Here is a 16,570-nt window from a genome sequence, read left to right on the forward strand (position 1 = left end):
TCACCGAATAGTGGACATCTGAAACTTTTCCATGGGGGAGAAGAGGTGCAAAAATGATGAACCCTATCTACTGTTAACAGGAAAAGTATGGCAAGCCTATAATTTGTGCATTGTGCCACAACTATTGTATCTAGGGTCAGAGAAGGCAACCACTAGGTTTCAGTAACAGAAGTCAATGAAATATCCACTCAATTTTTCACTTAGGTCTTTTGTCTGACACCAAGTTTTAAATCTTAACTGCTAATGCATCTAGTCAAGCAAAAAGACTCCATTCCACCGGGCAGTTTTTACGTTATGTTGACCACCTAAGGCGACTTAAACTTGTAAAAAGCTTAGGGAGATCCTTTAGACGCCAACTGTGATTCCCACCATGCTATTACCACGTGACAGTTAAACCAAATCCACACAGCTTATCAGTAAACTACAAAAGGGACACAACGCTGAAACAGGAAATTACGACCATCAAATAAAACAGAATCCTGTGGGATAAAAGGTACGCTGAAATGAAACCCAGGGAGAATACATTCTGCGTACGCACAATACTCCTGTTTTAGGAGAAGGCCCTTCATAAAAATAGCCAGGACTCTCAAACATTTGAGATGCTGGCTTAGTGAGATTGACTGACAGACAACAGCTGGGGAGATTTTGTATTGATCTCGTAACATTGTGGTATACTTTTGGAAAAAGAAGAGAATCGGGACGAGGGACCGTTATAATGGCAAAACTAAATCGTAAAGATTTCATTTTCAGTTATGTGACCCCTGCCCTGGAAGCCCCACTAAATTCCTCTACTCTCGAATTCCTCTTCTGTGTTCCAGCCCGATCCCATAATAATGCACCTCCCGGTGCAAACAAACAAAAAACCTCGTGGAGAAGAAACAAAAAATCAACACCTCTTTCCAAAAACACTGGGTAAACTACTATAAAAAAAAACCAGCCACCTCGCCACCCGTCTCCCTTATCGATTTCATTTTTTAAATCTTGCTTTCAAGCCTGTAACTCTAACCTTTTCTTCCGTAATAAAGGGGCTAAGGCGCCGCCCAATTTCCCAGGCCGCAAAAATATTTCAGCCCGCCACATTAAAAGGTTTTCCAGGTTTCCCTTCGATCCTAACCCTTAATTCGGTACCCGGTTCCCAGTCAGACACTAAAGTTTATTAGCCCCAAACCCTAAAACAAAGGTGAATTCTTAGGATTCCGCGACGCACCCCCCACCAAAGGGGTGGGGAGGGGTCGGAGCCGCGGGCCGACGCGCTCCCGCTCGGCTCAGTCCGAGGGGCGGGGGAGCTGCCGTGACCACACAATCCCACCAGCTCCTTTCACGACTCCCCAACCTCCCGGCGCTCAGGCCTGCTCCCGAGGAGCTCCCCGCCGCCCAGCAGCGACTGGGCTACTCTTCACCGGCCCGCCAAGGACTGCGCTACCATCCCAGGAGAAGGTTCCCAAGTAGAAAAACGCAAGAGGTGTCCGACGTGTTGTTTCAAACCATAACGGAGCCCGGGCCCCCGAGACCGTTAAACCGCGGGTGGAGGGGGGAGAAGCGAGGAAAGCAGCAGCCTCGGGCTGCGGCCTGGACGCCCTTTTCGACCCCAAACCTCATTCTCCAGGACCACCAGCCTTCTCCCAAACCTGCCCCCACTCCCAGAACACCCGACAAAGCGGCAGAAGGGTCGGTACCTTGTAGAAAGCCCCGTTGGAGCCACGAACCTCCACCGTCAGCTCCGCCATGTTGGAACCGCAAAGGCCGCTGGGAAGAGATTCTAGAAACTTTCCAACCAGAGGGGAGGAGGGGGGAGGGGCGTTCAGGAGGCGGGGGGAGGGGCGGGGAAAACAGGGCGGGGACTGGGATCCCCCGCCCCACACCCCTGGGGTCTCACGGCGCTTCCCAGACTCGCGCCCTGGGATTCCTCGGTTCCTTACATCACTGGTCCTGGGCTCCGCCCGCCGTCGCCCACGCCCCCGTTCGCCTCCCGACACAATCGCCCGACCTTTGCTGACCCGCCCCTACGTCCCCGCCCCCTAGTGCCCGCTGCTGGCCCGCTCCGGCCAGTGGGGGCCTCCGGCCGCCGAGGCGTGAAGAAGTGCCCTGACGCCGCCTGCCCCGCGCATCTCCTTTCCTTGAGACTAGGGCTTTCTGCCCTAAACTTCTTGTAAGTGCTGGTAGCCCTGGAGTAGCTTCCTCACCTACGGAAGGGCAACTTTGGGGGCTCCGATTGTGCACTGGCACAACCTTTTAGGCGGATGAGGGAGCCTAAAAAGGTGTCTGCTATGTTCTCCAAGTTCTTTAACCTCGCTCTTTTTTATTTAAATCAGTGGCCCTCCTTCGATTCAAATTCCAGTTCCACACCTCACACACTTCGCCTGAACCCTCCCTCCACCTGTTAACATTTCAAATGCTTCAATGTCAGGCTAAAGTTGTTACTTTCGAGTCAGATGTGTGTACAACTTGCAGCAGAGTGTAGATTAATACCCATTGTTAGAAGTAGGCGGGAAACTTAGTTTTGAGCTCTGAGCTGAAGACCACGTTTTCCTCTTCCGCAATTCCTGCAAACTTCCACAAGAAGGACCAAAGCAGAATCATCTTGTATGACTTTCTACCAAGCATTACAACGGAGATACTTTGAATATCTATTTTAGCCATACTAAAACTTTTTCCCCTACCAAGGCCATTGGAAAAAATATTGGGACTCTTTTATATGTGTGTTTTATTAGCATTCTGACAGAAAAACTCTTTAAAAAGGATGCTTTACCGGCACTCTGTACTCTCCAAGAAATGCCCATGGGCCCAGGCTTTCTGAGGACAAGGGGTCTTAAATGTACATAACATTTCATTAGCACATCTACGTCCCCAAAGGTTCAGAAGGAAAACAATCTGCAACAGTGTTCAGTATTGTTTTGCACTGTACAAAATGATCTTTTTACAATGTTAATTATGGTGAGGAAAATGTAAATAGACTGAATTCTCTCAATGGGTAATGGCCACCATTTATTAGGGGCTCATCTGCCCAACACTTTTTTTGTATCATCTTAATGATCCTTCAGAATTTGCCTTTTATTCTAACAGCTTTTTGAGATATAATTCATATACATTTCAACCTTTTAAAGTATCCCACTCAATGGATTTTAGTGCATTCACAGAGTTGTGCAATTATCACCATAATCGATTTAAGAACATTTTCATCACTCCAAAAAGAATCTCTGTACCTGTGGGCAGTCACCCCCTATTTCACCCAAGCCCCAGACCTATGCAGTCACTAATCTACTTTCTGTCTATAGATTTCCTTAGTCTAGATATTTCATATAAATGGAATCATACAGTACGTGGTCTTTTATGACTGAGTTTTCAGTTACCGTATATATAGTTTTTTCATATAAATGGAATCCATGTTGTAGCATCCATGTTGTAGCATCCATATATCGCTATTTATTCCTTTTTATTGTCAAATATACCATAGTATGGATATACAACATCATTTTATTAATTCATCCATCCTTGATAGCCATCTGAGTTGTTTACACTGTTTTGGCTATTAGAAAAAATGTTGCAATCAAGACTCCTGTACAAGTTATTGTATAGACAGATGTATGTATTCATTTATATACATAGAATTGAAATTACTGATCATACTGATGCCAGCAAGCTGGGTCGAAGGACCCCAAGGGGATCCCACAGGATCAGCGGAAAGGGTCCTTGGATTGACAGAGAATGGAAAACAAATGTAAGCCAGCAGGAGGTGAGAGCGGAGTTTTATATTGAAGATATAGAAGGAACAATTAACAGACAGAGAGGGTCAGAAAGGAAAGGAGGGAGTCTCATCTTTGTTTGGGGAGGGGGGTGTGCTGGAGGGGTTATTGAGAATGGAGTTCTGATCTCCATTGTCCTCTCAGGTATCCAGGAAGTAGGTGTCATTCCTTGGAGTCAGGGAGTCTTGGTGCTGAAATGTCTATGTCTCGTGGTCTGGGATGTGCATTATGATAGCTTCCACAATTCTCACCTGGTAATGGTTTACTTATTTTTGAGAAAGAGAGAGGGTGAGCTGGGGAGGGCCATAGAGGAGGACAGAGGATCCAGGGTGGGCTCTGCACTGACAGGCTAACAAGCAGCAAGCCTGTTGCAGGGCTCAAACTCACAAACCATGAGATCACGACCTGAGCTGAAGTCGTATGCTCAAATGACTGAGCCACCCAGGCACCCCTAAATAAAGAAACATTGAAAAAAATAGAATTAAACATGCACACAATGAGACTTTGTATACACAGCTAATGAAACACTAAGAATTTAAGTTTTGATCAACTTTTGGCACTGTATTTAGCTTGAGTTGTATTAATGAAATGTGATATGGAAACATGCTATGTTCATTTTAAATCTTCTCAAAGTACTGCACTGGAAAATAATCTTAACCCAACTAACTTGAGATTATGAGTTTTCCTTTCTCAAGAAAAGAGGAATGAAACAAAGACTTAGAAACTATGAAATAGGGGTACCTGGCTGGCTCAGTCAGAAAAACATGCAACTCTTAATCTTAGGATTGTGAGTGCAAGCCCCATGTTGGATATAGAAATTACTAAATAATAATAATAAGCTTTATTATTTTTTTAATGTTTATTTACTTATTTTTGATGAAGAGACAGAGTTGTGGAGGGGCAAAGAGAGATGAAGAGTGATAATCCCAAGCAGGCTCCATGGTATCTGCTCAGAGCCTGACTAGGGCTTGACCTCACAAACCATGAGATCACAACCTGAGCCAAAATCAAGAGTTGGACGCTCAACCAACTGCGCTACCCAAGCATCCCCCAAAATAAATAAACTTCAAAATAAAAAGACTGTGTGAAATAACTTTTAATATTTCAACCAACAGTTTCCAAGGCAAATTGTGCCATACTTCATAAATAGGTAATGAAAAACTCAGGGGTCATAGTTTAAAATATTTCAGCTTTTATTCCACAGGCATTTTTTATTTTTCATCACAATAAAGTTTATAAGTCATTGAGTTTAAGAGTTAATATTAAAGAAAATTACATTAAACCCAACTATTTAGTTCAGTTGTCTTCATATTGTAAGATGTGCCTCAATTTATTTCTTACGACATTGGCAACTAGGATGAAAGAAGGAAGAAACCGTATAAGTTTTATTTTGCAAGTCAAGAATTGAACCTCATTCCTCCCCAAAGCCCTAAACTAATGTGAAGTTTAACTTACACCAAAAAGTACTAGATTACAAATAATTAATAAAATTAAGAGCACAGGCTCTGGATGTGGATTGCCCTTCTGAAGTTCAGCTCTTTTTTTTTTTTTTTTTTTTAGAAACTGGCTTTTTTTAAATGTTTATTTTTGAGAGAGAGAGAGAGCATGAGTGGAGAAAGGGTAGAGAGAAAGAGAGACAAAATCTAAAGCAGGCTCCAGGCTCTGAACTGTCAGCACAGAGCCCTCCTCAGGGCCCACACTCACAAACAGCAAGCATGAGCTGAGCTGAAGTCAGATGCTTAACCAACTAAGCCACCCAGGTGCCCCTGCTGTGTCATTTTCTAGTTTGAATTATATGTGAATGAGAAAGAAAATTTTACTAATGTTAAAACACAATGTTTTAGGCCACTAAAATTTCTACTCTACTACTTACTTCAAAATAAATTCCAGTTGAAACAAAAACTTAAGTGTAAAAATAACCAAGAAATTATGGTAATAACAGGTAAGTATGGTAAATAGCTTAAAAGCTATTGTTTAATTGATTATTCTGTCAAAACAAAATATCCAGAAGCCAATGGGGAAAGCCTTGTAAATTTGAATACATGAACATTTAAAACTTTTCAATGGAAAAAAATTATCGTAAGCAAAGTCAAAAGATAGCCTGAGGGGAAAAATAACTGAATTCCTTACTAAACAAAGATCTCTTGCAAATCATAAGGAAACAAATAATCCTAAAGGAAAACAGATAAAGGACATGAGCAATTGACATAAAACTAAATATAAATGGTCAATAAACATATTAAAACACAACTAAAGCTCAACAAAAGAAATACATCTAGATACCACTTTTCCCCTCTCTGAAAAATAATGACTTATAAGTAATATAACTATATAGAAATAATAAATATACAAAAATATATAACAATAAAGTTTGGTGAAATGTTAGAAAAATTTTGGAAAGAGTCATATTGGTACACAAATTCGTAAATTGGCTCAACTTCTTTGGAGGCATTTTTTTTTCTTTAAGATTATTTATTTATTTTTGACAGAAAGAGAGCACAAGTAAGGAAGGGGAAGAGAAAGAGGAAGACAGAATCCAAAGCAGGCTCTGAGCTGTCGGCACAGAGCCCCACACGGAGCTCAAACTCATGAACCACAAGACCATGGCCTGAGCCAAAGTTGGACACTTAATTGACTGAGCCATCCAGATGCTCCTGGAGACAGTTTTCAATGGTATCAGTGTTTACATTAATCATACTGCTTAAGCCAACAATTCAATTTGTAGGAATTTATTCTACAGATCTACTCTGTAAGGTTGCAAGATTGTTCATAAGGATTCTCCACTGGTGGAAGGAATTCATAGTCACAATTAAAGAAAAATAAATAGAAGATGGAAGAAAATAGAAACAAATGGCTAAATTAACGGTTCAAAAAGTAATAATTAGAGCAAACATCCATAAAATTGAATAATATACACCCATTGAAAGGAATGGGATAAGACCTTTAGACTCAAGATTGCAATGACTATTGCCAGAACTTCTAATCTGCTGGCCTATGCTGTAGATTTCAGACTCCCTGGCCCTTACAGTTGTGTGAGGCAATTCTTTAATTTGTCTCTGTCTCCATCTCTCTCTCATTCTTGGAATTTCCTAAGTGGTGGGAGTGTCTTTTGCTATACATATGGAGGCTATTTGGACCCTCTTTAGTTTATGCTAATGCGGTGTTTTAGGATGGGACCCCTTATCTGGCTCAGGACTGAGCTGGTCACCAGAAAGACCAAGAGATTAGAAGGGTTGGAACTTTCAGCCCGACCTCTGACCTCTGGGAAGAACAAGGGGGAGTGGCTGAAAACTAAAGCTCTGCAAAAACTCTTTTTTTCTTAATGTTTATTTTTTGAGAGGGAGAGAAAGCAGTGCACAAGCAGGGGAGGGGCAGAGAAAGAGGGAGACACAGAATCCAAAGCAGGTTCCAGGCTCTGAGCTGTCAGCACAGAGCCCCACGTGGAGTTCCAACTTACGAACTGTGAAATCATGATCTGAGCCAAAGTCAGATGCTTTACGGACTAAGCTACTCAGGCGCTCCAGTAAAAACTCTTGAATAAGGAGATTTGTTGACACATCCACATGCTGGGAGGGTGGCGTATCCTCCTTCCTCAGGGACAGAAGCTCCCATGCTCATGATCGTTCCTGATGTACCTCTTCATCTGTATCCTCTATCCTTTCCTTTATTATAAACTGGTAACCATAAGTAAAGATTTCTGTGAGCTGCCCTAGCAAATTAATTGAATCCAAGGAAGAGGTCATGTAAAACTTCAATTTGTAGGTTGGTCAGAAGTACAGGACAGCCTGGATTTATTTGTATTTGGACTCTGCAGTGGGTGAAGTCTTAGGAAACTGGTGCCTTAATCTGTGGAATCTGATGCTATCTCTAGGTAGATAAGTGTCAAAACTGAGTTAAATTTATAGAGCACCCAGTCAGTGTCTGATGAGAATTAGAGAATTGTTTGATGATAAAGGAGAGCAATCTACTCTACTCAAAATAAATACTGCTGATATAAATGTGACTCACATCTTTAAAATACCTTCATAGCAACATCTACACTAGTGTCTGACCAAACAACTGGGCACCATAGCCTAGCTATTTTTGCTAGACGTTGACAAATAAATTTGACCATCATAGTCTCTGACCTCTAGACCCTCTTCTAAAGGGTTCACCTGATTAGGTCAGCTCCACCCAGGATCATCTCCTTTTCAAGTAACTTGAAATCAATTTATTAGGAACTTTACATCTGCAAAACTCCTTCACTGTCCTCTATTCTATTGGTTGGAAACAAGTTAAGGAAAAAACATGGGTAACCAAAGAGTGAGCATCAGGAGGGCCAACTCAGAATTCTGGCTACCACAATATAAAGAGAGCCAAACCTACCTGTGACCTAAAAATCTGTGAAGCCCAGCTGTAACCAGCCAACATCTCTCTAGGCTATTTCTTTTAATTGTTCATTAATCTATCAATTTATTCATCTGATTTATCTAAAGTACCTAAAAGAAAGCTAGATACATAATAAACAGTAAAGTGACTGCCTTTATTTTTATTTTTTATGTTTAAAGCAATTATTGATAGTATATGTGCAGTGCTAGGTGTGGCAGAAAGGAATACACAGAAAAATCAGACTGATCTCTGTTTATAGTCTGGGGGTTGAGGTAGAGAATAGCTCCATAAATAAGCAATGATAATTTAACAGAACATACTATGTTATAACTCTGCCCCCTGTAAAATGGATATTCCAAGGGAGAATGCCAATTCTCTGCTGAGAAGTCATTGTGCATCCACAGAGCAAAAGACAATTTAGTGGCACCTTGAAGACACTAGTTGTCGTGTAGTCGAGGAAAGAGACACCCCAAACCCAAGAGCAATGTGAAAAATGACTAAATGCATGAAATAAGAAAATTCAGTCCAGCTGAAGATCTTTAGTGTGTTCACATAGAATTTGGGAATATTTCTATTTCACTGTATTATGCCACTTAATTGAAACATATTGCACTCATTAATTTCTACCAACTTGTAAGCTCTTTGAAGAAAGTTTTTGGTTTATACTCAACTGCACTCGGTCTATTATAAATACTTAGTAAACAAATGGATGGAATTTGGATCCAATTGGGATGAATACTGAAGCCATGTTAAGAGGTTTGGAATTATTGTATTTCTGCAAGGCAGTTGTAATGTATACAATGTAACATAAAAGTAATCACACTAGAGTCAAACTGCTAGCTCTACCATTTACTAGCTATAACCTTGGGCAAATTATTTAACCTCTCTGTGCCCTGGTTTTATCACTTGTAAAACTGGAATGAAAATGGTGGCTATTCCAAAAGAATTGATATAAAGATTCAATGAAATAGTATGTATAAAGAACTTAGAAAAATCCTTGGTATGTTTTAGATGTTCAATAAATGATGGTGATGGAGTCAGATAATAAACAAGCCACAACAAGTTCAGAAATAGGGTGATCACTTAACCACATTTGGATTTTAAGAAAGAAAATTGTTATCAATAGAGAGGAAAATAGATTTAAAAATCACAGTGAAGACAGAAACCAGATAAAAGGCTATTGCAAGCTATATAAGAGATAAATTTGGGTTTCCAAATAAAAGCAATAAGATTGAAGAAAAAGAGATAAAATTGAGATATTTAAAATGTTGAAGTAATGGGATCTAATAGCCAGATATATGATGAGAAATTAGAGACTCAAGGATAAATGTTAGCTTTTATTTGGGCAATTGGGCACATAATGATGCTATTAATATAGAACATAAGGGAAGATTTGTGAAGGAGATAAGAAGTTCTGTTCAGGAAATATTGCATTTGAGATGTTTTTAAAACGCTCTGTGAAGGTTTAGTAGAGGTGTAGGGTAGAGATTAAGTTTTGGGAGTCTATGGTGAATATTTAGTATTTAAGATCAGGAAAGCAGATAAAATTTCTAGGGAAAGCTTATGAGGAGAAAGTAAAATAGGAGTAAATCTAATTTATAGACGAGACTATTTGGAAAAAGAGGTTACATAGTACAATTTACAGAACACAAGATATTATCTCATTAATATAGATGCTAGTATTTAATAATAATAATATTAATAAATGATAGAAAGCAAGTATGTGACTAATGTAAACTAGATAAAAACTCCCTTAGAACCAAGGTTTGTTTCTGCTTCTGTACATTATCTGGCCTAGACCTCAAAATATTGTAGGTTCTAAATATGACTGAATGTATGACATAGTAACAATAAAAATAACTACCTAATCTATGTAATAATATGGAAAGTGCTTAATAATATATGAATAAAAAGTAAAGCAGAATAGAAATCTTGATCTGCATAATGATTATAACAATGTAAATTCTTATCAAATAGATAAGAATAAGGTCTTAACTGAAAAAAATTTAATTTGTTAGGGCAACTGGACTGCTACTTTTTTCTCTGCATTTATGTGGAGTTTCATTCATAATGTAACTTAGTGAGAGAGAAAGCTGTTCAAGCATAGTTGACCAGGAGAGAGAACTGCTCTCTTTGGCAGACCCAATTCTATTGCAGTTACTTTAGGGCAGTCAATTCACCTCTCTGAAGGAGTGCCGTTATGCACAAACCTGAAAAAGATGATTACCGATTTAACCATGTAGAATGGGGAAAGCATTAAACGGCACAATATTCTAGTCAGAGGAAAAAGACTGTGTGAAGACTCCCGAAGCGTAGAATTCCTGGAGTGTCGCGTACAGGGGAGAAGTGACAAGAAATGAATTTGGCTGGAGATCCTTGGCAAACAACTAAAGGATTTAAATTTTATACCAAGAACGAGGGGAACCCAATAAGGGTAAAATAAAGCAAAGATGTGGCTCTCACAAGACTAGAAGCTTGTGCAAGAAAGCACATGGTTTCATCAAAACATAGATCTTAGAAAAGAGACCATTACAAAACAGCTATTTATATGACTTCCCTGGCCAGGTGATCTTATGAAAATTCTCAAACTCCCTAAATATGAGAGACTGAAAATAGATGACCTCAAATTTTAATCATCTGGGGCTGTGATCAATCTTTTAAAAACTTGCTCACTTCCACATTTCTCTGAATATTTTCCAGAACTTGCATAGAAGATTATGGGCCTTCTTATACTAGAGTTATTTGCTTTCAGCTCTTTATTAATGTTTTGTTATTAAATTATATTTGCTTCATTTTTACAATGTATTTATTTTGGAATGACTTTTTTTTTTTTTTTTGAATTAGGTTTTATGTCCAGTGTGGATCTCGAACTTACAAGGCAAAGATAAAGAGTTTCATGCTCTACCGACTAAGCCAGCCAGGCACTCCTGGAGTGATTTTAAATTTCAACAGTTTTTCCACTAATATTCTTTCATTGTTCCAGGATCTAATTGAGGATAGTGAACTGCATATAATTGTCATGTATCCTAGTTTTCTCTCACCGGTGACAGTTTCTCCGTCTTTCTTTGTTTTCCATGACCTTGACAGTTTCGAGAACTACTGGTCAGATATTTCTTACAGTATCTGTCGATTTATGTTTGTCTCATGGTTTTCTCATGATTAGACTGGAGTTATAGACTCAAAAGAAAAATACCATAGAGGTGAAGCGCTCTGGTCACATCATATCACAGAGGTAAAATGCCATCAACATGACTTATTACTGATGATATTAACCTTGATCACTTAGTTAAGCTAGTATCTTCCAGATTTCTCCAGTGCAATTATTCCTTAGTTATCCTGCATTCTTTGGAGGTCAATAAACCCAAACAACCCTCGAGGCAAGGAGTGGAGGGGAATGGAGAGGGAGAAGTGGAATTAAGCTTCATTTCTAGGAGGGAAGAGTATCTACATGTTATTTGAAATCCTTCATTAAGGGAAATTTGTCCCTTCATTCCCATTTATTTATTTATTCAATTATTTAGTTATATAGCATGGATTCAGGGTTATTTATTTTATACTTGGATATAATCCAATATTACTTTATTTATTTTGTTCAAGTTGTTCCAGCTTTAGCCATTGGAAGCTCTTTCAGGTTGGCTCCTATGTCTTTTGATAAATTCCTTTTGTTTTATTTTTTGTGTGTATTTACTTGCTTTCTGTTGTTATAAAATGATCCAGGTTCATTTTGTATTTTCCCTACCTCAGAGCAATAATAAAGTATTTTTCTAAATATTTCTTTCAATTCACAATTTGTCCCAAGTTTAGCCATTGGAAATCTCTTTAACCAGCAAATTCTTTTAACATGGCCCATCAAGATTTGAGCAATATGTACTTTCTTGTGCAACATGTTCCAGGTTCATTTTATACTTTCCATCCTCTGTTATGGAAATAGCTATTTCTCTAGAGAGTCCTGATTCTTTTTATTATGGAATTGTACTTAGAAATCAAGGTCTAGGTGATAAATATATACCTGCTTCTTTTAAAACATGAAATTTTAGGGGTGCCTGGGTGGCTCAGTCTGTTAAGTGTCTAACTGTTTTGGCTTAGGTCATGATCTCGTGGTCATGAGATCAAGTCATGCTTTGGGCTTCATGCCAGGCATGAAGCCTGCTTAAGATTCTCTCTTCTTCTCTCTCTACTCCTCCCCCTCAAATTAAAAGTAAAATATAAAATTTTATCAAAGATATCTTTATAAACTAAATTCATTCATAAGACTTCAGAATTTTATTTTAGGCATACAAGATGAGCTAGGATGCAGTGGACTCCAAAAAGCACCTTTTTGGACTTTGGTAGGCCTGAAAACTAGATGTTATTTTAATGGATTTGACTTTACATTTTATTATAATTTATTACTGTAGCAAAAACTTTGAAAAACACAATTATTTGGGGCATCTGCATGGCTCAGTCATTTAGGCATCTGACTTCAGCTCAGTCGTGATCTCACAGTTCATGGTTTGAGCCCCAAATTGGGTTCTGTACTTATGACTCAGAGCCTGGAGCTTTAGCTTCTATGCCTCCCTCTTTCTCTTTGCCCCTCCTCTGCTCACATTTTGCCTCTCTCTCTCAAAAAAATAAATAAACATTAAAATAAATAAATAAACAAACAAACAAACAACACAAAGAACCCATATTCTTTTCAAATAAATGAGACTTACACTTAAAATACTGATTCTCCAGGCACCTAGCTGGCTCAGTTGGTTAAGTGTCTGACTCCTGATTTCAGTTCAGATCATAACCTCACAATTCGTAGGATAGAGCCCTGAGTCAGGCTCTGCACTAACAGCTCAGAGCCTGCTTACCCAAGCAGGTAATCAAGAGCTTAAATCAAGAGTAGCTGTACACTTAACAGACTGAGCCACCGAGGTGCCCCAAAATAAATATTTTAAAAAAATAAAATAAAATTCTGATTCTAACAGCAATAGTAATTTTAATACTCTAATCAGTTATACTGACTCTAACAGTGCTTCTGGAGTTTAATAATAATAACTGAGCACTAATTACATGCCAGACACTGTACTCAGCACTTTTACACATAGTACTTTAGTTAATTTTCTCATTAGCCCCTAGGGGTTACCATTATCATTCTTCATTTCACAGAAGAGAAAACCAAAGCTCAGAGATGTTAACTAATCAACTCAGAATCGAAATTCAATCTTTCTAACTCCAAAGTTCATGTTTTGAACTGTCAAATTACAATATCTTAGTACCATTAGCAAGGTAATTAAGTTGGCATGGGCACAAAGGTTAAATGATAAGAATTCCCTCAAAGAATAGTGGAGGAATTCAGCTTAAGAGTGGATAAATGGGGCACCCTGCTGGCTCAGTTGGTAGAGCTTAAGACTCTTGATCTCAGGGTTGTGGATTCGAGCCTCATGTTGGATGTAGACTTAAAAATAAAATCTTAAAAAAAAAAAAAAGGAGTAGACAAAGGATTTGATAATATAGCCAGGAACAGGAATCTGAATTTGAGAACCAAATCTTGTCTATTGATCTTCTGAACATGCTTCCACTTTTCTTAGTCATCACTGGTATTATCAGACCTCAGACTTTTCAGTCCTGGATTCTTTTTTTTTTTTTTTTAAATGTTTTATTTATNAGAGAGAGAGACAGCGTGAGCAGGGGAGGGTCAGAGAGAGAGGGAGATACAGACTCTGAAATAGGCTCCAGGCTCTGAGCCGGCAGTCAGCACAGAACCCGATGCGGGGCTCGAACCCACGAACCGTGAGATCATGACCTAAGCGAAAGTCTGACGCTTAACCGACTAAGCCACCCAGGCGCCCCTTTTCAGTCCTGGATTCTATGCAGAGCACATAGGATACTCCTTCTTTTGAAAAATTATATATCTTTTACATTTCTTTTTTTGTCAAAAATTATACCTAATTTAAAGAATCAGTTGGTTCTCAACGACTTTTAGAAACTTCAGTGCCCTATTCTCATCTATAATCATTTCCCCTTTCCCAGAGACAACCACTTTTAACATTTTAGCTTATTATTTTGCTATCTTTTATATCTCTAAAAAATACTTGGGCATTATCTATTGACTTTCCATTGTGAAAAAGGAGGCCTTAGGTCTTTTCCTTTTACTGCCACCACAGCATACGCACACTTTTTATTGTTATCCTCTTACATTAGTCTTAATGGAATTGAGGTTAGATCAATATATTATATATTAGATTATATGATGTAATAATAGTATATATTACACTTATATAATATATATTTATATATTCAGGGGTGAGCCATAAGATAAATAAGAGTTGCTTCTCTGGGATGACTTTAATTTTTTTTAATGTTTATTTATTTTTTATTTTTGAGAGAGAGAGAGCAAGAGCAGGGGAGGGGCAGAGAGAAAAGAGGACACAGAATCCAAAACAGGCTCCAGGCTCTGGGCTATCGGCACAGAGAGGCTCCCCATGTCACACATGGGGCTCTAACTCACGATAGTGACTGAGTCACCCAGGTGTCCCAGGGATGACTTTAAATTTTTCCTAGAGTTTTAAAGTGCCTTTTTAACTTGCTTAATGTTTTAATTACTCATCAATAAAACTGTTCACTATTTGTCTAAATGTCATTTCAAAAAGTTTATTCACAATAAGCCATTCTAACAGTTTTATCTTAAAAAAGTATCTCCCAGAGATTTTTTTTAGCCTTTTTAAAACTGAACTGGTTATACTCTTCACCAGACACACAGCTATCAACCTGAGATCTTCTTTCACCAACATCCTAGGGATTCACTTCATCTCTCTCCTATATTAGAGTCTCTTGTTTATCGCCTCAATTTTTTTTAAAGATCATAATCTTCAGTTGCTTCCACAGAAAGAATGTGGGGAACTAAATTTTTCTACATTTTTCTATGTCTTAAGTATTTTTATTCTACTTCATAGATGATGATAGTTTGGCTGGCTATAAAATTTTAAATTGAAATAATATTCCTTCAGACATTTGAAATGCATTGCTCAAATATCTTCTTGTTTCCAATGTTGCTATTAAAAAGTCTAAAGCAGGGGCACCTCTATGGCTCAATCAATGAAGCATCTGACTCTGGATTTCAGCTTAGGCCATGATCTCACAGTTTGTGGATTCAAGCCCTGGATGACCTAGGACTCCGTGCAGATGGCATAGACCCTGCCTGAGATTCTCTCTCCCTCTTTCTCTGCCCTTTCCCCACCTCTCTCAAAATACATAAATAAACATTTTTTAAAAAAAGAAAATTAAGGGACTAATTAAAAGAGAAATCAGGATAGCAGTTACCTCTTGAGAAGGAAGAAGGAAAGATTTTCAATTTGAGAGGGGTTTAAAAAGGGTTTCTAAAGATACTAGTAATGCTTTATTTATTAGGCTAATGGGTTTATAGAATTCATCCTATTATTGATTTTATTCTCTAGGAGGTCTGTTTTTTGTATGCCTTTATGAATACATGATATATCTAAAAAATTTTTTTAATGTTTTTTGTTTTGAGAGAAAGAGGAGGGGGAGAGACAGAGATAGAGGAGAGAGAGGATCCCAAGAAGATTCCTCAATGTCAGCAAAGAGCCTGATGCAGGGCTGGAACCCATGAAGCATGAGATCATGACCCAAGTCAAAATCAAGAATTGGATGCTTAACTGACTGAGGCACCCAGATGCCCTTATCTAAAACATTTTTAAAGATGATTTTCAAACTAAAAAAAATGATTGGCATTTCCAATTTTATTATAAAATTCTTTGTATTTTGGATTTAACTTCTTTGGCTAATTTTGACTCTACCATTTCCATAACTGCAGATAATGTATACTTTATACTACTTTCAAAATATATTTTGTGGGGGGTGCCTGGCTTGCTCGGGTGGTAGAGAATGTGACTCTTGATCTCAGGGTCATGAGTTCAAGCCCCATATTGGGCCTAGAACTTACTTTATTTATGTATACACATACATACATACATACATACATACATACACATATATACATATTTAAATATATATATATTTGAGATTAATAAAACTACTTTGAAACATAGCTGAAAATTATAAGTTTATTTATTTATTTTGAGAGAGAGAGAGACCAAAGGACAGGCAGAGAGAGAATCCCAAGAAGGCTCTGTGCTATCAGTGTGAAGTCCAATGCACGGTCTGATCTCACAAACTGTGAGATCATGACCTGAGCCGAAATCAAGAGTTGCACACTTAACTGACTGAGCCACCACAGCACTCCTGAAACACAACAGAAACTTAATAGTATTTTCTCCAATTTCCAATATAAAGGAAATTTCAGAGCCAAAAAGATGGAATTAAATAACTTCCAAAATTTTTAATGTTCAATACTCTCAAGAGTTAATAAGACAGGAGAAGGAAATAATTTCATAAGACATATTTTTTTAAGCAGGCCATATCACCTCATATGAAATGTGCATCAAAAATTATTCTAAAACTCTATAAAGCAC

At 38.3% G+C, this 16,570-nt stretch overlaps 1 protein-coding gene and 1 long non-coding RNA gene across 5 annotated transcripts in view; one reads left to right on the forward strand and one right to left on the reverse strand.

Moving 5' to 3' along the window:
* Nucleotides 1-1,778, reverse strand: part of FXR1 (FMR1 autosomal homolog 1) — a 66,379-nt gene extending 64,601 nt beyond the window's left edge. For 2 of the 4 annotated variants that reach the window (XM_039221193.1, XM_039221192.1), the window contains exon 1: nucleotides 1,677-1,775. In XM_039221193.1, coding sequence (XP_039077124.1) covers nucleotides 1,677-1,727 — 51 coding nt within the window. In that variant the 5' untranslated portion in view covers nucleotides 1,728-1,775. Of the gene's footprint in view, nucleotides 1-1,676 lie in introns of all 4 variants that reach the window. The other 2 variants (XM_039221195.1, XM_039221194.1) reach the window with 2 other exon arrangements.
* A 1,837-nt stretch (nucleotides 1,779-3,615) lies between these two features.
* LOC120223156 lies at nucleotides 3,616-4,653 on the forward strand. The gene is made up of 3 exons (XR_005526214.1): nucleotides 3,616-3,733; nucleotides 3,888-3,997; nucleotides 4,626-4,653. It is a non-coding gene; the product is annotated as an uncharacterized LOC120223156 (long non-coding RNA).
* Nucleotides 4,654-16,570: the final 11,917 nt, after the last annotated feature.

The sequence above is a fragment of the Hyaena hyaena genome, unplaced genomic scaffold, assembly GCF_003009895.1.
Source record: "Hyaena hyaena isolate Hyena2069 unplaced genomic scaffold, ASM300989v1 scaffold_958, whole genome shotgun sequence".
In the NCBI taxonomy this organism is placed as follows: domain Eukaryota; kingdom Metazoa; phylum Chordata; class Mammalia; order Carnivora; family Hyaenidae; genus Hyaena; species Hyaena hyaena.